This window comes from Porites lutea, chromosome 4 (genome assembly GCF_958299795.1).
Source record: "Porites lutea chromosome 4, jaPorLute2.1, whole genome shotgun sequence".
Classification (NCBI taxonomy): Eukaryota; Metazoa; Cnidaria; class Anthozoa; order Scleractinia; family Poritidae; genus Porites; species Porites lutea.
In genome coordinates, this window is record NC_133204.1 from 41,184,374 (window position 1) to 41,210,801 (window position 26,428).

At 39.6% G+C, this 26,428-nt stretch overlaps 3 protein-coding genes across 3 annotated transcripts; all 3 read left to right on the top strand.

Annotated features, from left to right (window-relative positions):
- Nucleotides 1–287: 287 nt before the first annotated feature.
- Nucleotides 288–8,962, top strand: LOC140935732 (stabilizer of axonemal microtubules 4-like). The gene is made up of 13 exons (XM_073385301.1): nt 288–392; nt 1,806–2,052; nt 2,372–2,528; nt 2,756–2,869; nt 3,357–3,417; nt 3,853–3,965; nt 4,690–4,761; nt 5,140–5,241; nt 6,334–6,437; nt 6,916–7,000; nt 7,783–7,877; nt 8,236–8,400; nt 8,871–8,962. Exons 2-13 carry the CDS (start codon nt 1,829–1,831, stop codon nt 8,950–8,952), a joined length of 1,374 nt encoding a protein of 457 aa, XP_073241402.1. The 5' UTR covers nt 288–392; nt 1,806–1,828; the 3' UTR covers nt 8,953–8,962.
- Nucleotides 8,963–10,452: 1,490 nt separating this feature from the next.
- On the top strand, nt 10,453–21,236 carry LOC140934684 (uncharacterized). The gene is made up of 10 exons (XM_073384266.1): nt 10,453–10,508; nt 11,610–11,836; nt 12,381–12,716; nt 16,151–16,246; nt 16,352–16,396; nt 16,965–17,312; nt 17,580–17,796; nt 18,595–18,833; nt 19,503–19,675; nt 20,310–21,236. The coding sequence occupies exons 2-10, from the start codon at nt 11,638–11,640 to the stop codon at nt 20,484–20,486; spliced, it is 1,830 nt and encodes a 609-aa protein (XP_073240367.1). The 5' UTR covers nt 10,453–10,508; nt 11,610–11,637; the 3' UTR covers nt 20,487–21,236.
- Nucleotides 21,237–22,536: 1,300 nt separating this feature from the next.
- Nucleotides 22,537–26,244, top strand: LOC140934685 (uncharacterized). Its single transcript, XM_073384267.1, has 4 exons — nt 22,537–22,623; nt 23,978–24,105; nt 24,467–24,592; nt 24,677–26,244. The coding sequence occupies exons 2-4, from the start codon at nt 24,003–24,005 to the stop codon at nt 25,630–25,632; spliced, it is 1,185 nt and encodes a 394-aa protein (XP_073240368.1). The 5' UTR covers nt 22,537–22,623; nt 23,978–24,002; the 3' UTR covers nt 25,633–26,244.
- The last annotated feature ends 184 nt before the right edge of the window (nt 26,245–26,428 follow it).

Sequence of the window (26,428 nt, forward strand, 5' to 3'; positions counted from 1 at the left end):
ACAAAGACGCTACCGTCGACTGTCTACTTTAAAATAAACTGGTTTCTTTCCGGTTCTCGACCAAGCTGGCTAGTTTTCCGCCAATCAAAAACTTTCATCATCATAAGTTGTCCAAAAGTGAAAGTAAAGCCCAAAATGTTGCTATTGTAAAAAAAAAAACTAGTCCATTCAAATTCTTTTCAATTTCAAAAAATGTAGACGAATTTAATAATTGCGTTACGGGGTGCCTTTAACAGTCAGTGCGTTACGCATGGCTTACGTTACACGTGTTCAGCGGCGATAAAATAGTTGCCTTGGTAACCCCGTTGTTGTAGTCTGGAATGAGAAAGAAATTCTCGAAGAAAGGAACATATTTTGCTGAACAATTACTGCCACAAAAAGAGTTTGTATCGGTAGGTACACTGTAAAAAATATTTGAACCAAGGCTTTAAAACAATATCGTATAAGCAATCTTTGTATAAACATCTCGTGCGAATACGAGCGAAGAACACTTAGCGGAAATAAGCTGAATCGAAGAGTAATACTGACGTGGTTTCTCTGCACAACAGTAAGAAGAAAAGAAAGTCTCCGAGGGCTCAAATGAAAAGTAAAATAACGTTAAGTAAACAGCGAACAGAACGCTCAAGGAAGTTTAGCTTATACCTTGGAACTTCATGCCACGGAGTCAACTTAGCCAATAGATTAAAAGTGGTCAATGCTTTATAGATCAGTGCAAGTAGTAGAAATTCCAATGTCCTTAATTATGAGAAAGAAGACACCTTATATTTTTCATTTTTGACTGTTTCTTTCACTTTTGTTTCTTTTAAGCATCGAGACCAAAATTTAGAGGTCACTGTAGTAATACTGATGAATGCTCAAGTCCTTGTTGACATGTAAACGGTTAATTTATGCATCAAAAACATCCTTTGTAAAGATCTTGTTTCCAAAACAACTCCATTGAAAATGACCAAAATTAACCTGAATTGAAAGAAGTACTGGAGACTGCATGGGTGATAATATTAATTAGTGAATGCTATTATGGCGTCCTCGTCACATGAACTTGCCAGTGCTGTCACTTAATAAGGGCTTGGGATCTCCCCTGGGGTCTATGAGTATGTCCTCCGCTGTCTCTGCATAGGACCCAAAACGAAAATAAAACCGCCTACTAATAGCCCATGTTTGATATGTTAAAATTCTAACATGATTCTTAGGCTTGAGGGACAAAATTGCAAATTTTTCACGACTCTATTGTCTGGCAACTCCAAGAAATCAGACCTAAGAACCAAGAAAACCAAACCAAATATAGAAATGTGACTAGAAAGCCTTGGAGTCATGTTAGAATTTTAATTTAATGTGGACTATTGCATATACTAAGAAATTTCATATATTAGGCCTGGTTGAGACGCCAAACTTTTCATCAGCCGAACCTAATACATTGAATTAAGTACATGAAAAATTTGGCATCTGAATCAATTAGGAACACTAGTTTCAATTTGGAATGGCATAGCCGTTCTTTTCGCCTAGCCCAGTCGGGAATTTCGCCTTTGGAGCGACTTTGAATGGCTTTGAATCAGACGCCAAACTTTTCATGCACCGAACCTAATGCATAATATTTATTATTATAACGTATTTGTAAGCAGATTGACAGTAAATGAGCATTTTTTGCATTTTGAACTCAGTTCAGCTGCAAATACTATTAAGATCTGCATCTGAATCAATTCAACCGATCTTAATAATTTGGGTTGGCCTTAATTTGAATTAGGTTCGGCTCATGAAAAGTATGGTGTATGAACCGAGCCTTAGTGACAGCCCTGATTGTTTTAAAGTACTTTCAGTACTGTAGGCAACAATGGGACGCCTCCCCTATGGGCCAGGAAATGCCCACATATTACAGAGCAAGGGTGCTGATGTGGGAGTTATGAAGTTCTATTGCACAGAGTATTCTACTCATTATGGAAAGGAAGGTTTCATTCCAAGGACTGGACGCCATTACGGCACAGGATATCAATCTAATTTTAGACCGGGGGTGTATTACAGTCGACGTCTGGATGAGCTTGACAACCCAGCAATGGGGTAGGTTATGCATTTCTTGTATTTACAACGGCGAAAAAATTACTCTGTTGATAGTACATACATTGGCAAATATCATTGTACAGGTGTATGCATGCACATTATTGTTTGTTGCACAGGATACAGCAGCCTGGGCAGAATTACTTACGTCACTCTTAGACAAACCCTTTAAGTGCCGGTCCTAAAAGTGTTGATCTTGGAGAGAGTGGACAATAGAATCATGTAAACAACTAGCGAGTTTGCATCAAGTGCATCAAAATTCTCAAATGTACTAGCATAATAATTATTATACTCTCATAGCATTTTTGTTGTTGTCTTGCAGTCGTCTCTTAACAGACAACTATTCATCCATTACCAAGAAACACTTCTTGCCATCAAAAGGATCAAGTGGCACTGACCCCTTCTCTAGAGGGCTGTATATGACAGCAACAAGTGGTTTTGTCAAAGACATTCCTGTCACCATTCCACGTTCAAGACAGGTTAGCCCCTACATTTTTCTTTTAATATTATTATTACTGTATTTTTTGTAGGGTAATCACAACTAGGTTAACACAACTATAATCCAGACAAGGTATGTTTTAAACTAACTACAGTATCAACCTCTGTAACCCTATCCCTAAAATTGTGAGTTGATTCAGAAGTTTCTCCAGCTAAATACATAAAGTATTGTGTGAACACTTTTCGAAATAATATCTGATCCATGTAGGTGAGGGATGTTCATATTGACACCAAGGCTAAGGGCGCAGTTTACCCATTCCATCGTCCATTGTTGCACACGCTCAAAGCCAAGGATCCAATCGGCAGGGAAAATGCTTTCCATGTAAGTACATGTAATACATTACCTCTAGAGTAATGTCCAAGTACAGTTATTGTAGTACAGTAGGTCCTTAATACTAACAAGAGTTCATTTAGAGGGGTACAGGAAAATAATTAACTGAAGATATTTCCTTTATAAAGATAACATTGTCTTAATAATAATTAGACTGACTGTAGATTGAACCAAGTCTATCATAGAACATAATTACTTGGAAAAATTATGCTAACCTTACTAAAAGGTAATAACTTTGATAAAAACACAAGATCAGAAAAACACTTTTTTCATTCTTTTTCCATTTGGTTGATCACTTGGTGTCCTGATATGATATGAAGCTGCTAAATCCCACACACATCATATGTGAAATGTAAAAATGTATCTCTGACTCATATTCTAACTGGAATTAATTTATAACTATATACCTGTCCAGTAATTTATAAAGTATGCATTTGTACATTTTCAATAATAATGATCATACTTTTCCTTCTTTTAGGGGCCAAGCTATATGTCAACTGAAAACCATACAAACTTTCTAGGAGTTCCTAGTCAGCGAAGTAAGTACCACAAATTGAAAATAATAATATTGTTAATAAATTCAAGCACAGAAAATGAAATTCAGATGTGTTCAATTAAAATAATTGTACTGTATACCTCAGGTGTAGAAAATGTACATGTACAAGTTCCTATTATTTTTTTCTATACAAAAAGGTGATAATAATAAATGATAAGTGACAATGATAATTAAATTATTAATGCAATCATGTAGATACATGTACTAGCTTAAAACACACATGTGTGAAAGGCAGTTTACATTGTCTGGTTATGTGGTATCAGTAATTGTTCAAAGAACCTAGCAGTATTTAAAAGTACTCTTGCCTTATGAATGAATGAATCAGAAACTTTTAATGGACTTTGTTTGTACATTGTGTGATTTGTGTAAGTTGATGATGTCATTATAATGGTTTCACTATATATTTTTTTACTTTTAGTGGATACCTCAACAAAAACTGTTGGTTACAAGGAAGGCTCAGGTTTCACACATGCTTACAATGATGAACCAATCACTTTTTACCCAATGGAAGCTCATGAGGGAATAAGAGATGTAGGAAATTGATCACGCTCTCTAATAATTTAAGACCCATTCAATTGGAATGGTATTATCAAGTTCAATAAATTAACAAATAATATTTAAGATCAAAATTTTAAATTAAAAAGCCCCAAAAGATAAGATTTTCCAGAGATTTGCCTGATCTCCATGCAATGTTCACTTAAAGTGATTTTCTTAACATTGTTTATCGATATTCATTGTTTCCCTGATTTAACGTTTAAATTTATTCAATAGTCTCTGCGGACCAGTAAGCCTTATAATAAATATTATATCTCAGAGCCAAGTTGTTTGAAAGACATTAGCATAAATCCAACATTAAGAGAAGTACAGGCTGGCTGAAATACATACATATAACCAATAAGTATACAGAGGACGAGAAAGTCAGGTTAGCCATACAGTTGTATCTAGGAGATTAAAGTCTGTGATTTAATTAAAAAGAACCTCTCCAAAAAAACTAAAAACTGGGGAAAAGTAATTAATAATTATTGTAGATGTATGTTGCAGTTAATTTTTTATCTCAGGTAATTTTTCTTTTTCCTTTTTTTTGGATATGGTAAAATTAATGTCTACTTATGAAGTTTAAACAAAGAAAAAATAAAAATTACTTGAGGTAAAAATTAACTACAACATGTGCATTAGAGTGTTAGAAAAGGATAGAAGAAATAACTCACTGTTCATTTATCAAAACATTTCTTTGATGGTAATGTTTGATTTTCAGCCACGATGGACTTATAGGCCAACTGGATCTAGTATCATGAAGAGGGATTTCCTGCCAGTGGAATATCTTCATGTATGTCAAGCTGTATGCAATATGTTAAAAACATTACAATGCATTATGTCCTGCACAGATTTGACCCAAGTAGTGTGCATTCAATAATTTTTTAGCCAAATACTGCAATTGTTTTGTTTTTATCAAGGTCCTTTGTACATGTACTTATGAAAGCTTACAGCTGTTTGTATCCAAGGATTAAGTGGATCTAAGATTTTAAAGGACAACCACAAATTTTCTTACTACTTTTTTATGTTGATCTTTCAAGTTTTGACAGACAAGCCCGTGGTAGAGTGATTTAAGGCCAGGCTATTGTGTTTAAGCAATGCTACAGTAAAACAAAATAAACAATCTGCCATCATTAACATTCTCTTAATCACTTGAATATCACTTCAACAGGGAAATGAGCATCTTCCTGTTTTGTCTCATGGATCAGAAAGAAATACAGGATTTACTCATGGCACAAAAGCAAGACCAGTTTTCTATTCAAAAGTAGGGCAGGTGAGGTCCATTATAAGGGTATTGTTCATGATGTAAGTCTCCTGGACATAGTTATTGCTTCCTCTTGTGTAATCACCCATCAAATGAAAGACGCGGCTGTGTTGGAGACAATTGGCAATGGAGAAAGAAAAATTTCTGTTTCTGGTATCTGGTACATGCCCGGGGGGGCACTTGGATATTTTTTGGGTGGGTATGTGCTGCCTGGCACTCCAGACTGGCACCCCATTCTAAAAAAAATTCCCCTAAAATTGTTACCCTGTTCTAGAAATGGGCCAATTTTTTATACCTAGCTTTTTTATATATTTTTTATATAATTTGCCCTAAAACTGATACCCCGTTCTAAAAATGGGCCAATTTTTTAAACTCCATTCTAGAAAGTTTGTAAATTGAAATAGCCTTCTTGCGGCAGCGTTCAAATTTTAACTCGCATTTTACTCTGCAAATATTTCTAGCAGGCTCTGAATACGGTCAATCTTTCTTCAAACCTGGGGGGGGGGTACTTCCTATGATGGCCTATATGCTATACAGGGGGGGTCTGCTGGAAAAGGGTATCTTTTTCAGGCTTCAGGTATATGAAAGGGTAGGGATTTTACTCGTTGAAGTATAAGAAAGGGCATGGAAACCTGTGATTTGGGTGAATGGCCCAAAAGAGCTAACAGATGGATTTTATGGCTTTATAAAGACGAGAAAACGTTCTGTTTTGTGACTGATTGCTATTTAAAAGCAGCGCATTTACAGCAGTTAAAAGGGATGCAAAGTTCCAAACAAGGTATGTGAAAGGGGTACCATTTGTCAATCAATTAATAGAAGGTGTACGAAACTAGGGGTACCTTTTTCGTGAGAAATGGTAAATACAAGGGTAAGGGGTTGGACCTCGGGGCGGAGCCTCCCCGTATAAACATTTGTTGAGTACCTCTTGGGGTTCAAACCGCGCTCCTTCCAAAACAAAAACAACAATACCAACAACTACAACCCTATCACCAGCGAAAATCAGTGCTGCCATACTTAGAGAGAGAATGCGGATAAAAAAACTTGCACCTTCCCGATGAAACTTACCGTCATTGAATTTCTTCACTTCATTGTTCTTTTCAGGAATACACGAAAGTCGGCGATGTCCATCCTCGAGCCCAGGAGCGAATAAAAAAGATGGATCCGGCTGAATATTCCAACATGACGAACCCACACACTTTCTCCAGGTACAAGTGAAGTTGATTTTATGAAAATTGTGTCTTCCTACACAAGTAATTCAGTCAGTTATCTTTTACCGTGGTCGCAATATTGGTTAAAATACTAGCTTTGCAATCTTGACAAAAAATGGATCTGAACTCCATATTCATCCGCCATTTTATGGGGAGAGACTGGGCGGGAAACGTCGCGCGAAAATAATCTCGTCCCCAATCTCTATCGGCTTCGTGGCCGCGTAAAGCGCTTGAGGAGTTGTCAGATTTCTTTGGTTCGTTCCTCAAACAAATACATTCCTTTTGCTCGGCCTTACCCGCATACAAACAAAAAGAACCGCTTGGCAGGGGCGAAGAGAAACGCCAGATGTATTCAATTTATATCCATTTTTCTGTACCTCCTTAACGCAATGCGAGCACCCGTGAGCTCGTGGAATAATTGTGGAATAGACAATTACTATGCTATCGCTGAAATACCATGTTTTCTTTCCTTTAGCATTGCCAAGCTATCATTTAAAGGCAAACAGAGAAATGATCCAACTGAAGCGGAAAGACTGGGTAACGTTTCCACTGGAACAAAGGTAAGTAAGTTTTCTTTCAGAAATTGGGAGGGGCGTAAAAAGGCCCAGTTCTCACTTCTCCCAACAAACCCCGATAGAAAATGGGTGCAATAATGATTTTGCATTTAGGCACACAATACTCTTTATTTAACGTGGTCAATCTTCTTAGCTAATTAGCTACCTTACAGACATGCCAAGAAAAACAGACATACAGGCAGGATGTACATGTTTGTCACATCAGCCTCGTTTAATGGGCTTACCTTCTGCGAGTCTCTTGCAGCTCAATGGTAGAGCAGAAGGTCATAGGTTCCACTCCAGTTAAGAGAAACCTGACTTTTTCTTCTACGAATCGCCTATGTCACTGACCGAATAAACATCGTTCCCAATAAATTAGGTCAATTAGCGACAAGTATGATTAAAAAGAGTACTCAGTCATTGCCTAGGAAATCATTTCCCAGATATGCAAGCTCAGCTTTGGAGGCTTTAATAAGCTTCATAAAGCTAGTTCTTTTCACAGAAAGTTGGGAATTACTACCGAAACACCAATACTCGACAGACTTAATTCTACCATGAGTTTGCTAGATAAAAAATAATAATAACAACAAAAGAAAATGAAAAGGGCAGTAGCGCATCAATAGTAAATGGTGCATATCTTGCTCATTGCTTGCCGCACCACTTCATCTTGTAACATATCCGGGCGTACAGTTTCAAAATCTGTATTAAAGGAGATGTTATGAACCTCTTAGTGTCGAGTCCTTAAAATTCCCTAACAGACTTTAACTTTACTTGCTTGAATATTTTAGGAACTAACTGGGTACAGTGAAAATAACGACCAATACTTTGAGACAGCGGAGACTGCGGACTCACTAAGAAGATTTGAAACTCACTACAATGCCAAGTAAGTATTTATAATTTAGAGGATGATAAAACATGAGTTCATTAAAATTGCAAGAGAACCTACTTACTCCTTTGCCTCTTTCGCCAGACTGAATGCAAAATATTCGATTTTTTTTCACAAAATCGGTTTTCAAGGCAGGGCATTTATTAAAGCGAAGAGGCGCGAGGCGACTTGTAGAGGTGAAAAATATGTGTACTTGGCATTACACTCTCCGTGCCTTTAGTATACTTGTCGGTTTGCCGGTTGGGAGAAAACTAAGGGACTCCACTGATTATTTCCCAGCAACTTCCTTGAAAAGCCTTTGAACCGCTTAAGTGACACTATTCCTATGGCGATATCTAATTTTGTTTTTAAATAGACATTATAACATGAATCCACGAGGCGATGACCGGATGGGTCGCACTGAGGGAAATGTGTTCACTCAGCTACCAAATGGTTTCACTAAAGGAACTAGTGTGCATACAATGGGCCCTGATATCAACACTACCGCCGAACTACGCTGGCAGAAACCTTATGTAGCCAGGTATGATAATCTCATTCATTGCTTTAATAGGTCTAGTGATACATTGTAGCTGGCGTAAAAACTCTGCCTCTAGTAACTGTGTGGTACCGTTGTATTCCTGTATTATAATTGTAAATTTCTTCCGTTCTATTTTGTGGGAGGCCTGTTTTAAGATTTAAGGTTTCTTTTCAGGCTTTCTCGCCACTTTCTTTGCATGTAACCTTTTATTTTTCCGGCGTTGTTTGCCAGGCTATCCGCAGATACAGTGTGGTAGGGGCGTCGCGAAAATGAAACAGCAAAGCAAAAATTAGAAAAAACAAGTGTGATCCGGTAAATGGGTCTCTCTCCCCAGCCCCCGTGTGTTTTTCGCTTTCACTTTTTACCTTTTTACTGCACGGCTGCACATTACAATCTTGGAGCCTGGAACAGGCTACAACTCCCTAGTACTGCAAATCCTACATTTGTAAATTTTTATTTTATTTTTATTTCAGGAGTATTAAAGCAAGAGATCCGTACTATGATGACCACACCCATGATGCCAAACTGCACACGGCTGTTGCAATAACTGCTTAATCAGTTGGAAGATTGGAAAGTGAATTGTAACAAATCTGACCAGGATTCGCCGTAAAACGATCTTAGCCTAGCTGCTTCGATGCTTTTATGTTCGTTGTTCTTTCTGGTAAAACCATTTTCTTTTGTAAACCTTGCCGTGAGTTCATTATATCTAAAGGGGCCACCCTCACTTACCAGTGGTGCTTTATACTGATGACTTTCTCTATGTTTTTTTAAATTTTAAAGTAAGTAAAACTTGTGGCTTTCGACGTGAGTAAATCGTCATAGCAGGACATATTTAATTTGAAACCAGTAAGGAGGCTTGGAAAAATCATTGCTTACAACATTTACATACTGTAAAAAAACTGATGGTTTCTGGAATACCGTTACTTCAGTCGCATTACGTGAAGATGACTGTCCTGAGTAATAAAATAGTTTTCGATGAACAACTGATTCCTTCTTATATTAATAGAGAAAACAAGGTGAATAAAAATGCTGCGAAACTTTTGTTTAATACTACAGTGTTTTCATTGGTATGCAATGGTTTTGAGCATAAAAGAAACTCCCAGCCATCCCACTCTAGCTTTGGGTAATGGACCTGACTTGCTCAGTACCTCCCTAAGCTAACTTATGTGAGGAAATCCTTAAATTTTCTTGAGAAAACTATCGTCACTCCAGTTCAAATTGTTGTTGTTGTTGTTGTCGTTTTCTATTTTCTTGCTTTTTTTTACAGTCTTTTTGTTACAGTGTTTCTTTTTAAAAGAGCCTCAAAAATGCGATTGTGATCTTGCAAAAGAAGCAAGTCCATAATGCCTGAAATCTTAGCAACGGATTTGTAGCTGTTTAAACCGTCGCAAAGAGGTCAAATTCTCCACAGAACTCCAATTTTAGATCATTTAACGTCGCTTTGAATAGAACGGCGGAATGAATGCGAAAATATTTTTAAAAGTTTCTGGGCTTCCAATAGTCCAAAAATAGTGGCTAAATTGCGTGCACTGTCAAAAACTTTAGTAGAACGCGAATACTCCGATGGGTTTACTAACAATCCATGTTTGTTGTCCATAACTTTAGAGCTTTGAACAGTTTTCAGTGTTTCCAACGCAGTGTGAGAATACCGGTTGTGTTTCACGGGTTACCCGTCATGGGCAAATTAAAATTTCGAATAGTTTCTTTGCAATTTTAAACAGTTATCCTGTTTTGATAGGTTCTCAGATGATTATAAAAGGCCTCGCGAGTTTCCGTTTTTTATTTCTCGTATCCCTTTCCTTTATTGAAAAAGGCACGTTGCAGAGATTACTCTTTTATTTTGAGCAACCTGTCAAAGTCGCAAAAGTTTTTTAACTTGTTTTAAATTCTTAACCAATCAAATTGTCCCTGTCTTTTTGTGTTGAATGATTTGGAATCCTGTGGTCTTTTTTCTTTACATAAACCTATAACCTAAGCCAATTTTCATGATTATCTCAATGAAACGAGTTCAGTGAAGTTTTATTCGATAGAAGGGCGTGCTGGTCAATCAGGAGTACCTAGGCATCAATGGGGCGTTCACTATAATTCCGTGGAATTTAACTGGATTTGAGGTAACACTGACTCTTGTTAAATGTTTTATTTGCATTCGATACTGCTGCAGTCATCGAGACATGTCCTTCACTTTTCATTAAACACAGATTTTTATGTCAAATGATTTTTTCCCTGCAAGAACTGCTTTCTTAAGCGCAGTAACAGAGAATAAGCTTACTTTCATGCCGGGTTTAACCCATCCGTGGCAATACTGAATCACGGACAAATGTTGTAGCCTGAAATTCATCTGATTGCTTCGAGTCGTTTTCTCCTCGTTACTGAGGGAGTAATAACGACTCGAAGTAATCGGTTGAAATTCAGGCTACAAATGTTGCGGATCATATATGGATCTAGCAATCAGATCTTCTCGGGACATTCTTCAGGTCAAAAGACCCTGGATACAACAGAAAGGAAACTAAAAAAACAAAATAAGATTAGAGTATTATTGATTTAATGACACTCGGGCAATCTAAATGTGGATAAACAGTTGTTGCAGAATTGTGTTGGTTATGGGTTCTGAGCCAATGCAAAAGGGAGTCTGTCAGTCAGTGGGTCGTATTTGCATGGAAAACTGAGTTACCAATGCAATGGAGAGATGTGAGATATTCTCTCGACGGTTTAATGCAATAAAATTGTTTGAACTCTTCAATATCATGGCCGAGTTGTTTGAAGGACGATAAGCACCAATTTAGGGTTAGCTGCCATAGCAACTAGATAAACCCAGGATTTTAGAGCCTCCTCTAAGGGATACCACCCTGCGCAAATGGATACCAAACGGCTTTCCCGGTAACTTTCACATCTCCTGTAAGCGGAAAAGCTAACCCACCTCTCAACTTCCCCCTTAAGTGGATAGTAAATCAAACCAAGGCGAAAATCCATAAAAACTAAAAGTCCGAATTACTCGATACTTGAATGCAAAACGAAAAGGTGAAAAGTGACTTAAGATGTAACAATAATTTCCCACCTAAGCCGAAACTTCCCTTAATGTAGTATTGACCATTCAGGTTGCCTTGGTGCATAATGTGTAACCTCCGCCCCCTCCATAACAGGGAGTCTCATAGAGGTCTCCGCTAAGAGAGATTTAACCGGGAAATGCTAACCGAATTTGCCTTACAATCCAGTAGCCTGTCAGTCTACACTTCTCATAGAATGGCTACTCTGGCAGGCCTTTGTTTGGCAGTACTTCTTGGTCTATACCTTACGGTCCTACCGTCTGAATCTACCCCAGACCTCAAAGATGAAAGAGGAAAAGCCTCTGTAAATAACAAAGGTATACTAGTTGATGTGATTCGACAGCCAGAAAAAGGAACCGAGAGAGGACTGGAGGCTTCATACATAAGAGGAAAACGTAAGTTCTGAAAAATGTAACCTGGCTAAATTACCTTAAATATCATGGTCAGTATAGTAATTATTAGTGAGCTTACGCAACAGGACAGGAGAAGAAATAAGACGTTGTATGACGATGCATTTGGGTTGGCATACCTGTTGATTGAGTTATTTCGCAATGGTATGCGTGGTGCGGACGGACGGGCGCACAGTCACCTGACTAAAAGTCACTACCAAAATTTCTCGGATGCATAGATAACCAAATTTTCTTACCCATGGTGCTCTTCTGCGCGAGAGCTTCGCTACAAAGTTCTTTGGGTTGATCAAGATCGGACACAGTGTTCGTCAAAGGTACTTAGGGGACATAGTCACTGTTGTGACGGTCTGTCACAAAAAAACACATTCATGTTCACATATAGGGGCTACATTTTACTTCATATAGCGTAAACTGCCACCTAAGCAGTCCAGAAAAAATGTTCCAACTTGGCGTTTGAAGGACTAAGGATGATTGTTATGAATTTACATGAAGCTCTTAGGAAGATCTTAATTTATGAGTTGTTTTGTAGGATCAAAGTCATGGGGGTCTTGTAAACCAGTTTGTAGAAGACGATGCCTACCTACATGCAACCTGGTCTGCTGCATAGCACCACCTTACGCTGTTCCAAGAAAGGTGGCGAAAAGGCTCGAGAAACAACCTCACATTGGATATGCAAGAAAAAAGAGCGCTATCAAAAAACATACAAAGAAAGAGAAAACCGTAGCCAAGAAACTCACGAAGAAGAAAAATATAACAGCTAAGAACAAGAACAGAGGCGTGTGTAAAGTGAGTTGCCAAAAAGCCTGCCTGCCTTCCTGTGAGTTTAGATGCTGTATGACACCTAAAGAGAAACTGAAGGAAAACTGACAGTCATAACAAGTGCTGGTTGCTCGAACTCTGCACATACTTTCCCTATCGGTTGAGATTTTTTTTTGCAACCTCGCTAGTGTAACTGTGTATAGTCTGTATTTAAGAATTCTGAAAAAAAAATTGAAGGTTAAACTCTGCAGTGTTGGTGTCGTCTTGCTTTCCCCTTGCGTATTTTTTTTTTTAGTTTGAGAGTCCAAGATTCATCATAGTGTAAACGCTACCCTCAAAGCAAAGAACTGGCATCAGCTGTATGTGCTGTCAATATACTTATAGTGCAAAAGTGTTTACTTTTGCACTAATTTTTTCCCTCTCTTGGTGAAAATGAGTTTTACTTGCATAATAAAAAACCTTTCCATCTCAATGGCTTCGCACTTAGCCTCACTTTAAAAAACAGACCTTGAGCAACTCGGATAGGTCTATATGGCCTTGGCACTCTTGCTTCATTACGCGTGTGTCGCTCATTGAAAACCAGTACAGTTGTAGCTACAGCTGTAGCTAGAGGTCTAAACTGTTTAAAAGATCTCTTTGATAGCGCAGTTTCTTGGATCTTGGAACTTTCTTCTGAGCGGGAATGGATATCTATTCATTATCGAATTATCATGACATGTATATGGCTAAAAGAATTACTATAGTCAATCCTTCTTTATTACAGACTCAAATTGAGGGACAGAAGCAAGTTTCTGCATCATAGAGTGCAAGTGTCTGCATTATAGAGGAAGAGATTATAGTTCAATATCTTCAGGCCGGCCATGGAGAATTCTGCCTACTATAAACAGAAAGGTGTTCGTAAATGTCTTTGTGCTACAGAATTGACCTAAAGTAGAGGTACCGCGAGTTAATTGACTGTAGTGTTTTAACTCGAGATGGCTAATGTCTCTGATCTTACAATCCAACAGTAATGTGATTTGATTGGTTAAACGGCGAAAGAAAAAGAAAGTTTGTAAACAGCAGGTTGTGTTCTTTAACCTGCTGGGGGACGTTTAGGGAGGGTGGGACGGGAGAATTACTGAACGTCACTGACATCCTGATTGAGAAAGTTGTCATTTTTTCATAGCCAATGAATTTGATTCAGTTTGTTTCTCCTGGGGTTTGAAAAGCATTATGGACCCGTTTTTTATAGATGCTCGGCTTATGAGGTAATGCGTGAATTTAATCTGCCACTTTACTGGCAAATAATACCATGTTTATCCCGGCGTCTCCCGCGAAGGGCTACATCATCTGTAAAAGTGGTAACTTAGTGCACTAAAACTGTCTTTCTCGAATCATTTCATAGATTTTCAAACACTCGGAGGGGTTAATGGACCTGCATTTTTTTTCAAGAAATGCCACTGAAAGTGTGAAATAAAGTGTAATAACCATTTAGCTGTTTTAACTGCTGAATATTTCATGTAAAAACAGTCCCGTGGCTTCACTATACGATACGGTAAAATATTTACCCGTAAGCAGGTGAAAGCCCATAGCCTGTGTGCGCTGAAAACATATCGCAAGGGTAAGTTCTGTTTAATTTATCTAAAGGAACCTTAATTTACCTTGAGAAAAATAATCTCAGAAACGCTCGTCAAAATTCTTTTTGGGAAGTCGAGAAAAGTGGATGGTTTTAGAAGTATCCCCTTATAACTATAACAATAGGGTCAGTCACATGGTAGGCTTTTGTAAGATAGAAATTCTATTACGTCTGGCTCTTAATTCAAAGGCTAGCTATTGCGATGTAAGGAAGACTAGAAAAGATATCGTTTCTTTGACCAAGGCAAGTAACAAGCGCAAAGACAGATCAAGTTTAGATGAAAAAAAAAGCGCGCTAAAAGAATGCTGTAGAAAGACTAAACTATTATTGCGATTACCAGCAAAAATCACAAAGAAGGCTTTGTGATAAGTTTTTCCACATATGAAATTATTCTGTGGTGCCATCGCAACAATTTCGATGCTACGCGTGGTTGCTTATCGAGATACGCCAGAATATTCAAGTTCACTGATTATTTGTAAGGAAAAAAAATGATATCAAATTTAGCGAAGATGCGGCAGTATGAAGTCTAAAACAATAAGTCATTTACAGCGAACAACCTGCCGAGTCATAGAATAGGTTTATAAACAGGAAATACTATTTCTAATCTAAGAGCTTGGGACAGTGTAGTTGCAATGATCTTCTTACAAGGATGTGGTGCATAGCAAGCGGGGAAAGTTCAATTTAACTACGTTATATTATAGACTGACAGTGGGAAGACTTGTAAAGATTGCTGTCTGTCTTTTGTTAACAAGTTTTAGGGGAGATTACTCCCTTTATTGTTCGGTTTGATCTCTGAAAGGACAAGACATGACAAGAAACTATTCTTAGCTTAAAATCAGAGTAGAATGTATAAGTATCACTTGAACTAAACGTCATTTCATACCGCTTGTGTCTATTCCTGTATTTAGATTCGCATTTCGTTTTGTGTTTCCTGGAGTCCTTTAAATTGCATTGGGGCTGGATGGTCTCTTGACCTGACGCGATAATGCAACATGACTGAAAACAGTCACTTGTCTGATAGGTCTTAGTGAAAATCCTTGTACAATTAGCTCTAATTAACCCTGCGTCCAGTCTGCGTTTGTTTTTTACTTGCGCTTTGAGGCTTGCGCAGTATTTTTATAACCTGGCCCTGGTTGTTCAAATGTTGAATAGCGCTATCCACTAGATATATCACTATCCAGCGGATAAGTGTTAGAGAAAACAATTGGGTTCCTCAGTCGGCACTGGGTAGAGATACAACCACAGGATACCATCATCCTCCTTTTAAACAACTGGGGCTAGCTCTTAGAATTTATCTTGAATTTTGAACGTCAGCAGGAGAGATATTTGTAAATCAGTGATACGCGTGCAGTTTGTAAATAGAACGTGGCGACTTTAAAAATCAAATTTCTCAAGATGTGACTCAGTTGAGTGAAGTAAAGGATGACAAACAAGCACTAAAGAACCCGTTCACGGGCTATTGTGACTAGAACCCCTTTGAAATAATTCATTGTGGAAAATTAAGTAGTTCAGGCTCATCTAAAAAGCCAATCTCGCCCCCAGGGTCTCTGTCCCTGTCATTGTTGACCTAAATAATAAGAGAGAGAGACTGGGGCGAAGTTGCGATTAAGCGCAGTGAAACTGACGTCAGAGTGATGGCCGCTTGTCCAAAGGTTTCATGTGCAGGTAAATCAAACGAAGCCAGTCAGCTTATTTGCCTGAGTTCGCTCGCTCAAACTTAAGCTTAAAATGAGCGATCTCGTATCGTCCACTGAGAATCAGGCTACAGAAGACAGAGCAAACATGACTGTAAATACCAGCGTCAAGCAGAGAGGGTATAGGGTACTTATCCGCCCCTGAACGACTGCCCAAAAGAGCCTACAGGCAACCACAGGCCTAAGAGGAATTTCTATGAATACAAAATGTTTTTGCCTTTTCGTTCCTAGGTGGAAGGGTGACGCCAGTGGCCATGAAGTCGGCTGTGATATTTTGTTGTGTTCTCGCACTGGTCTCGGTTGCAAATAGTTTAAAGCACAAGACTGGTAAGGGAATTTGTGCAATGTTTAAAATCTCGTCTGAACATTGTTCAAAGAGCACGGTATTTCTAAGATTTTTGATCCATACATTTTATATTTTTTTCCCTCTAGGTCATGGTGGTAGAAAGTCGGTAGTAGTTGCGAATCCCGTCCAAAGTGAGTTACGTTACCCTTAATGACACATTTTCTAAATCAGTTAAATATTTGTACCCGCGATAGCCCTTAGACCGGTAGCAGCGCTCTTTTTTCTTATGAATTTTATTTGATAAACGAGGCCGTAAACTGATAAGAGAGGGCGAGGGGCTGATGGTGGAAAGCGAAAAAAGGCCGCCAACCTCTCCCTTCTCGCCGAACTTCGTGCTCAATCCAGCGTTAGCTTTTTTCCACAGTCTATCCTGCACCTCATCTGCCTACAAGTAGCTTTCTTGTAAAGTTTGTAGACAATTGTCACTAATCAAGACTGTATGTTGTGATTATTAAGATAATACACTGCTACTGGCTAGTAGTAAGGACGGAGATTATTGATGGTATTTGCCCTAGGTATAAGAGGTTTTTTCCTTGCGTGCGGGGAATTCGTCGTGGTCGACCGCGGGCCGACTGATCACTTTAAAGAGTTGACTGAAACCAGAAACCAGGCATGAAAGGTCTCAGATACCCAGGGTCATGTCATTTAAGCTTTAGAAGCAAAAGGTTGACTGTCTTCAAATATTATTTTCTATCGTAGGATCCGCCTGGGAGTGTCATCCGGGTTGCAGGAGGTTCTGTCTTTCTTCCTGTAAAAGAAGCTGCTGTGCACCCGGGGCCCCGAATTACACCCCGGACATGTTTCCACAACTTGTCAGTTACCAAGCCTCCCTACCCCCTCCTCCCCCTCCACCTCCAGCATGCCCTACGGGTTGCCCATCCACTTGTTATCCTAGCTGCGACGCAGGTTGCTGTTTTCCCGTTAATCAAGCTCCAGTTTATCCTCAGTATCCCGCTAACCCATACAGTACTGGATATGGGGGATATCCCACTGATCCCTGCGCCGCACAGGGGTGTTCTGCGGAGTGCGCTCCTCTTTGCAAGCCAGGTAAGCATAGTTAATATTCTTCTTTTGTCAGTTTTCCCCCTCGCATCAGTATATAAAGCTTTTTGCTGGAGAGCCTTATGCGAGCCAGCACACTATTCTCTGTAATAGCGGGAAAAAGCCAAATTTTTGTCGGATGTAAGATCAGAAGCAAGTGCAGTCGATTTGTTTTCTTATTATCAGGGGTATTCACTCATGTGCGAGAATCAACAAAACTCAAGGCAATTTTGGCATCTATGAGCTGCTATCCTCTTACTTTTTGTTGATTAGACTGTTGTCGCTCCCAAGCCTTGAATTTGAGTATTCGGCCAGTGTATTTAGGCAGTAAAGCTTCTCCTGCTACTTCAACTTCTCCTAAGAAGGTCGCTGCCGAAAAGAAACCCCCGCCACCAAAGAAGAAACCTGCCGTAGACCTGAAGAAGCTGGCCGGAAAGACAAACTTTTTGTGTGTACGTCCGTGCCAAAAACTATGCAAGCCTATATGCAAGTAAGTCATGTACTCCAAAAGTATAGGAGTAGATCACATGCACGCAGGACAATGAAATGAACATTTTAAGGGAAAATGTCTTAAAATTTTAAAGATACCTTTTTTGTGAAAGATTAATTGCGCTTAGGTACAAAATTATTCTACTACACGACTTTTTAACATGCAGGTACTATACTGTCTAAACTAGAAAAATGTTAAGATAAATGTAGAATCCATAATTATTATCATCCTGTGAATACTTCCCGCCTGTTCACTTCCTGTAGCTGGGGACCGCAAAAAGTCCCCAGCACATGAGGGACAAAAACTAGGCAGCGTTAACTTTTGCAAGACGTCTGGGCTGCTACTAAGGACTACAGGGAGAAATTGGGCCCCTAACTGACTGGCAAGTCCTGAGTAACCATCCCAGAAACAATTGCGGGACAAATTTCGGCTCCAGCCCCCTTCTCCTTTCTTAAGTGCGCGAGGAGACAATTATCTGTATTGGGCTATCTCTAGGTGACGCATTGACATCTAGAAGAATCAAAACTCGTAGAAAATAATTTGTTAACCGGAAAGCGATGTCAGTGGTAGTATTTTCAAAGGGTCAAATTGATGCAACCTATTTCCGGGGGCAATGGAAGGGGTATACGAAATCGGGGCGCCGGCCCCTGGACATCATACCTCTCGTTTTGTAAAGGAATATGCAATAGGGACGAGGTTGAAATTGATGCAAGCGTAGACGTTACTTACACACGAAAAACAATAAGGGCATAGGTGTTTTACCACTGCTGGTAGCTTATCGCCTATCTCCTGTCACAGATTTGAATGCTGTTTGCCCACGTATAAATTCCATGACTCTCACCCTGCTCCGAAAAAGCCTGCCAAAGATCATCATGTCAAACCTGTCGCCTCACCTCAGAGGGTACCAGTCCCCAAACTGGCCTCTCCACCGGAGCCAACAGAAGGACCGGCGGCGCAGGACCTGCAACCACCTTCACCTTATGCGGGTGGATACCAAAATCCGGATCCAGCAGCAGCGATGATGGCATCCCCTCCGGGTACAGTAGAACCAGGAGAGCCCCTGGTATAACTTTGTATTTTCACCTCCCACGGGAAACCATAGAGAGGGTCCCAAAATGGTGCTTTCTTTTCACCGCCGCAAAATGTTTTTCGTACAGTTTCGATGCTTTTTTATCGAGTTATCTCGAAACTCGAATTACGTTAACTTTTCAGAGTATCTTTCCTACAGATGCTTGAAGAAAGTCCATATTAGATCATTTTTAGAAAAACAGGGGCAAACAATCAGAAGAAAAGTGGTGTACCATGTGTACCATCAATCGGCCGCGCGACAACTTCGAGGAATATGGATGGTTTATTTATATTGAGTCAGAATTATAGATATTTTTGACATCAAAGAATTGAAATGCGACTCACCTTTCTTACCCTTCCTCGACTTCTAATCCTTACCTTAAATTAACCAATTCTCTGGATTTGTCGAAAACTTGCAGGGACACTCTAAATCGAGAGACATGTTGTGTAGATCTAACTTGAAAGCTCTGAATGATACTGTTTACTTTTCAGTATTTTATAAAATTACATTATTTTGCGATATCTTTTCTTTAACGGCGATTGTTGGCATGCACATTCTTCAGTCGTGACAGGACTACTCCTAGACTCATTGCATCACCTGATTAACTAAGCTAACTGTAAACGATCTCCTCCTTCAGAGCCAACATGTCCAGGTGCCTGCCCGATGTCGTGTGCCCCATCTTGTGATTTCTCCTGTTGTTCCTCTTACATGACACCACAACCACAACCAGTTGCCCCAGTGCCTCCTCAGCAAGGCTTCCCTTATGGAGCAGTGCCACCTAACCCTATGGTGAGCAATACTAACTATATGGTAAGTAATACAATCCTATAGTAAGAAATATTATTTCTATGGTGATCAACACTAAGCCTGTGGTGAGTAATACTAATCCCATGGTAATCAACACTAAGCCTATGGTGAATAGTAATAATCCCATGGCAAGTAATACTAACCCCATGGTGATCAATATCAATCCTATGGTAAGTAATACAAATCCTATGGCAAGTAATATTAATCCTATGGTGATCAACACTGATCCTATGGTAAGTAATACGACTCCCATGGTGATCAATACCAATCCTATGGTAAGTAATACAAATCCTTTGGAAAGTAATATTAATCCTATGGTGATCAACACTGATCCTATGGTAAGTAATACTACTCCCATGGTGATCAATACCAATCCTATGGTAAGTAATAATATTATGGTAAGGAATACTAATCCTACAGTAAATAATGCGAGGTTCTATTTGCTGGCACAAAATTTTGCGAATAGGGACAAAGAAACCAGCCCTAAATTTAAAATTAGTAACTCTTGACCAACGTTCAAGTGATACTTGTATGAATTTGGTTTTATATTTCTACTTGCTTTGTACCTATTTATTCACTTCCGTGGGGATGTTAGTTAAATATCTTCCAAACATTAATATGTCCCTCTTTTTTGTAGGCACCAAATCCAGTCCCCCAGGCTCCTCCCTCCCCAGGTCTTGCTCCTCTAAGCTGTCCAGGACAGTCGTGCCCAGACTCGTGCGCCCCACTGTGTTCGCCAAGCTGCTGCGCGGGAATTAGCCGCATGCTCCCAGCAAACTGGGACAAGAGAAACAACGTGCCTCGTGCGGCCTAAACCAAGACGCAGGAAACATATATCGCGGACAAGTGATTGACAGCTTTTTAGGGACTGTCTAACCTTGTATATAAAATTGTCTTTTCTACTCAACAGTTCCTGAATAACGACCTTGTCCGATCCTGGGCTCAGGAAATTAGGTCTTTTACCAGGATCTTTTTCATTTGCAGCGCGTCCTATTTATCAGGTGCATATCTTCCGTTCACAGCAACGCTTACTTAATTTGTTAACGCAAACTTTCAAATGTTCTTTGTGTGAGAGTAACACTAGAACAGCTTCATAATATTCGGACTGGGAAAATGGCAAAAAGAAATTGCGACACTCCAGCTTAACAGAAAAAAAGAAATAAATTTATATGCAGTTATGTATCGGTATAAACGAGGTATACCAGAGACTTTTCTCATATTGACTGGCCACAGTTGATAATCATCTCCAACAGGTACATGAAGAATATATTGCTTAAGACTATGTAACCTCTAGGATCTATGATACGTGGTAATATCAAAGTTCCTATATCCATGAGGTTTAGAAACAATGTCCTCTTGGGACTCTATTGACTAATTTAATGTCACTGACATAAAACACTCAATGGAGCTGTGTAATTCAAGGCCACACTCTCTAATTATTGACACTGTCAATTCGAGGTTACGAGTGCTATTACCAGTGGCGGATCCAGAGAAGAGGCCCGGGAGCCGGCCCCCGCCCCCTTATTTTTAGACCAAACTGGTCCCGAAGGGCCGAAAATTTTTTTTTGAGACCAGCACCCCCCCCCCACCCCACCCCCCGATCTCGGGGTCCGGATGACCGTCCTCCTCCCCCTTATGTGGAGGTCTGGATCCGTCACTGATTACGAGAATAGTTGCACACTGGTCTCTCATAAATCACGTGCCCTAATATATGAGAGGACTGACAAAACATGAGAGAACGATTATTGCAGCTGTTGATTTGGTTTTTCTTTGAGTTCTTAAGTTAGGTAGCGAAGGGCAGTTTTTCTTCCTATCTTTAAAAGGCTTTTTGTGGGCAGGGGAGTTAAGGGGGAGGGGGGATGTTCAAGAGAACTGCTACCTGAGATTGTACCCCGCGCTACGGAACAGGAGACAATAGTGTATGTACTACGCGAGATCGAGATTTAAGAATATGTCTAGTAGATTATACTCTTTCATTTGTTAATGTATATTCAGTACTTTTCTAAAAAACACTTTGCTGTTGCAAAAATGGAAGTCCCGTTGTAACTATTCTCAAGGCTAGATAAGCCGTTTACATGAAATAAAGTTTATGTTTTTTTCCGCTGGTCGTGAACGTAGTTAAGATGGTGAAAATGCATCTTGTACCCGGCAAATCTTATTCTGTGTGAAACGTATCAAATAAACCAATTGTAAATAGCTTTTTGTCTAAAATTTTATTTCAATTGTCACTGAAGCCCGAAAGCTTTTACGGGTTATGTTTATTTTTCTATTTTTTTCTCTTAGCACTTAAGTCCGTGATGAAGTTTACGATTAGACATTTTCCAGAATGACAATATTTCAAATGAGAGGCAGATATATACTACTGCACAGGCCTTTCTATGGGGACTTTGAAACTCAACAAAACGGACGGGTGGAATAAAAAAGTGCACGACCCTCGTAATTTGTTTACTGCACAGTCATTCTCGGCCCAGCAGGCAGACCATTAAGAAAGAATTTCCGCTTACTAACTCCTAAGCATTCTTTTCTGAAGGAAGTAAATGTTGCTAACCACTTTCAGAGCTTTCTGCTGTGAAATTGGAAAAATATGATCGCGGTGGCAAAACGCGCTAGCAGAATGCTTACGATTCTAGTGTCCTTAGTATTCTTGTCGTAATTTTCTGGGCGTGTTCTGTTCGGGTGTTTTGTGTAGGCAATAATACGTTCTAGTGGATTAACTTTGATTTAGCAGCAGATAATAATCACCACGCTTTTGGTGGCTCAATTTTCTGCCTTATTCATTTTACCAGGTGACTAGACTGATAAACAGGTCCGCATTAACCTCGCCTGACAATAAGTGTCGTGTATTTAATAATTCAATGGTATATCTTTATTTCCTTCTTTTACGAATCTTTTCATCAAAACGTACCGGCAAAATACTAGTCAGAACAAACTAAAAAACACGTTGCTGAGAGGTATGTTTTCTTATTATTAGTGGTTTTGCCATTTTTCGAAACTGTCTCAACTTTTCCTGTTTCGTGTTTCTTTAAATTTCCCATAATTATTTACTTTCCAAAAATATCAACACACGAACTATTTATTGAGACAACGCTCTGTTTCCATGATTTTCGTGGGAAAATGGGTCCACGGTTTTTCCTTTTCGTAACTGTTTAACTACTGCAAGTCTGGGTTGTTTTCGTTGTAAAACCATAACATATAAACAAGCAAGCAAGAATCAAGGAAGCAACTAAAATTTTAAAAGGTCAAAATTTTGTTGTCAATGTATGCATGAAGTACACATAGAGATAAACCAGTTACTTAATCTTTTTTGGGTTTTACTGTAGAATTATTGCTAGTTCTTGATTGTGCTAACCAACTGGACCGTTTTTTTTTTAATGGGGGAACGAAGTGATAACTAAACAAAATGAGGCAGGTACATTTGTCGGCTTCGTAATGAATGTCAATGAAAAGCTTCCACAAACAAACAACCTGTATCCAGTGTATATTGCGATATTTTTGACAAAAGTTACATTCCGCGTCTGTACTTATAAGTACTTTGAGTTTAACTGCATATTTGCATGTTATGGTTTCTAAATACGTCAGAGCATGCGAGTTAGCCATAGAAATCGACTCAAAAAAATCACGTTAACTGAAATTGAAAGTATAGTGAGAGAACTAACATTCACTGGTCTGAAGTGTTGCATACATCAAGACCGCTGGTTTATTATCGAACGAGTTTTATTTCATCGGATGAAGAGCTCCGCATTGATCTCAAGGCGGGGCGGGGTTGAGTTAAGCGGGGTATACTATAGCAGTATTTTGCTGGGGTCAACCTGCGTCCCATCCACGGGTATATATAGCTTGACCTGTTAAAAAACAAACAAACAAAAACAAAGAAAACAAAGAAAAACAACCTTACCTTAGGATCCGTCATAATGCCCAATCCTTACTTGATTTCAGGGACTGGGCAAGGACGGACGGGTTCTCCATAGGAGATCGTCTTCAAACGCGGAAAATGTTGCAAATCGAGAGTATTTTCATTCACTTCATATAGTGGAGCACTCCACATGATATAAGGAAAATGAAATTTATTTCTATACACTGACCTTGATTTTTTTATTTATTTATTCGCGTGTCTTGCTCTTTCAGGTAGTCCGTCATGTAAGCCTGCACAAAACGTCCCGAGCGATTTAACCCAGGCTTACATGAAGGAGTACCCGCTCTTTCCTTCTCCTCCTTTCATCCTCTTGTACTCCACGTCTTTTTTGTTTTGTTTTGTTTTGTTTTTTTTTTCATATTTGTTAAATTGTTTTGACATTTGTCTCCCAGGCTTTTGAAGAGAGGCTACTCAGGCATGTCAGGATGGGCAGTGTGTCTCTCAAGCATATTTTTGTTTTCAATCATTCAACAAGGGGAAGGAAGCCCATTTCCAAAAGACAAATTTGAAGTGGAAAGGGGTAACAATAATGATTTTAATCGTTTTAAAAACCAACTCAGTACGGAGACACGCTATGTCTTAAGATATGTATACAACACCTGTTTTCCTATTTTTAGAATCCTGCTTTTGCCAAGGGTAAAAAAGAAACATCATGATATAAAAATACCTTGTCGTCTTGACAAACATATGACAAGACGAAAATAAATGTAAAAAAAAGATGATGTTTGCATTGATTAGTGGACGCCAGGATATATAAACTTCGAGAAACTACCCATTCAGCCCTAGTTTGGATGTAATACATACATAATTCATGTAATCTCCCAGAGATACTACAACGGCATTCCATATCAGGAGATGATAATGTATGATCAATTTTGCAGATAAACACAGCTTAACGAAGAGACAGTATCCGTATTATCAACGAGCCCCAATGCTTCGTGCCTATGTCGACCCATATCAAAGGAGTAGAGTGTCTCGTAAGCGACCTCCTCGTGTAGGCAAGAAAGGTAATTCATGTTAACATAATTCGGATAGTCTGTTATATATCTTCACGTACAAGCTCACGTTTCATGATCTGTTCGATTTTTAAGGAAATTGCCGAACAATTTGCCAGCACAGATGTACTCCTGACTGTGATTTCCGTTGCTGTGTAGTACCATCTCAACCCATTCAGATTCCACATCCCCTGCTCCGCCCCGCTGTACCGGTGGAGTCCTGTGCGTCGTACTGTCCAAGTTCCTGTTTTCCTGAATGTCGTCCTAGCTGCTGTAAGCCACAACAAGTCTCCATTCCAACAATGTCATCAATGCCAGCACCATTTATGCCTCCGCCTCCTCCCCCTCCCCCTCCACCCTGTCCAACCAGCTGCCCCTCGTCTTGCTACCCTCAGTGCTCTCCGTCATGTTGTAAAGCGTCGCCTGGGTTAGCGCCCCTTTTACCTCAGGGTCAGTGCCCTCATCCCGGATGTGCGAAAGCATGCTATCCAAAATGCGCACCTATATGCTGTTCTTCTACTATCGCCCCTCAAGTTCCTGCTTATCCGCTATTACCTCGATTCCCTTCTGTTCTTTCTCCTCCATCCCCACCCCCGATAGTTATCCCACTTCCGCTTCCGGTTCCACAGTGCCCCTCTCCTTGCGTACCTTCATGTCTCCCAGCTTGCACCCCTCAGTGCTGCGCAGTCACCCAGCCACTATCACAACCACAGGCGCTACCCCCTCCCATAATAATTCTGGAGCCTCCTTCTCCCACTCCTTTTTTAACATGCCCTGCTGCCTGTCCAGCCACATGCGCCCCACAGTGCACCCCAACCTGTTGCTCTCCACCCACAAAAATAGCTCCACCTCGACCCCCGCCAGTACCCCCTCCTGCACCCTCATCATCTGCACCTCTCCCAATCGCTGCGCAGTCGTGCCCTGGCTCTTGCCCTGACACATGCGCACCAAGCTGCAACAAAGAGTGTTGCTGTGGACCGAAATATAACACTAATGACGTCAGAGGCCTATACCCATTAGATAACACTCCAGATTGCCCTTTAAATAACTAAAGGTCTTATCAAAGCGTCAAAGACAATATTTCATGTGGAAAAAATATTAATATCACCAATATTGATACCACCAAAACGACATTCCCTCACTACAAAAACAGCACAGAGTACTAAATATAGTTTATAAGTCGATCGAAAATACGAAAGGGCGTTCAATCAGGAAGGCAAAATGCGAATTGTAATCAGGAAGGCAAAATGCGAATTGAAATCAAAAGCAGGGAAAAAAGTGTAAATCATTACAAGAATTGGGGCTTTTTTAATTTCTAGCTCTAATAGGCTTAAGAGTCCTTGAAGCATTGGACTCGGAACCACATTACCGTTTAAAAGTTTTTTTTAAGGTGGGGGTGGGGGTGCTTCAACAATATATGGACGCTCGTTAATTGACCACAGCTGGTGTGGTAGACCATATCAACTGTTCTTTCCTCTAGTTTTTGTGGCAAGTTTATTTTGTATCCAATCTATTAATTTATTTGTGTATGTGTGGTCAATTAGAAAATATACGAGTTTTTATATAGGACATAAAAATATGAATGACGATGCAAAAAATCCATTTTGCTGAAGAAAGATGTAAAACCTGAATTGATGGCTTGTAAATAAAGTGATAGTCTCATTAAATGGTAATAACACGACTGTAAACTCCCCTTATAAGCCCTGGGCTTGAGTCAATAAAGACGAAAATGGAAAGTGGAGATTGTTTCTGTATCCATGTTGTCCAAAGTATTAAGCTTAGAATCATTACCATGTCCACAAATTTGACTATAGAGAAAGAGAAAGACAGAGAAAACGAGAAAGTAGG

What these genes read in the sequence shown, in the direction of transcription:
- LOC140935732 (XM_073385301.1), top strand. Translation starts at nt 1,829, where the DNA reads ATGGGACGCCTCCCCTATGGGCCAGGAAATGCCCACATATTACAGAGC. An exon ending in GCAGGGAAAATGCTTTCCAT is followed by an intron (nt 2,870 to 3,356) that starts GTAAGTACATGT and finishes TCCTTCTTTTAG; the next exon opens with GGGCCAAGCTATATGTCAAC. An exon ending in TCTATTCAAAAGTAGGGCAG is followed by an intron (nt 5,242 to 6,333) that starts GTGAGGTCCATT and finishes TGTTCTTTTCAG; the next exon opens with GAATACACGAAAGTCGGCGA.
- LOC140934684 (XM_073384266.1), top strand. Translation starts at nt 11,638, where the DNA reads ATGGCTACTCTGGCAGGCCTTTGTTTGGCAGTACTTCTTGGTCTATAC. An exon ending in AGTTGCGAATCCCGTCCAAA is followed by an intron (nt 16,397 to 16,964) that starts GTGAGTTACGTT and finishes TTTCTATCGTAG; the next exon opens with GATCCGCCTGGGAGTGTCAT. An exon ending in TGAGCAATACTAACTATATG is followed by an intron (nt 19,676 to 20,309) that starts GTAAGTAATACA and finishes TCTTTTTTGTAG; the next exon opens with GCACCAAATCCAGTCCCCCA.
- LOC140934685 (XM_073384267.1), top strand. Translation starts at nt 24,003, where the DNA reads ATGTCAGGATGGGCAGTGTGTCTCTCAAGCATATTTTTGTTTTCAATC. An exon ending in CAAATTTGAAGTGGAAAGGG is followed by an intron (nt 24,106 to 24,466) that starts GTAACAATAATG and finishes TCAATTTTGCAG; the next exon opens with ATAAACACAGCTTAACGAAG. An exon ending in TCCTCGTGTAGGCAAGAAAG is followed by an intron (nt 24,593 to 24,676) that starts GTAATTCATGTT and finishes TCGATTTTTAAG; the next exon opens with GAAATTGCCGAACAATTTGC.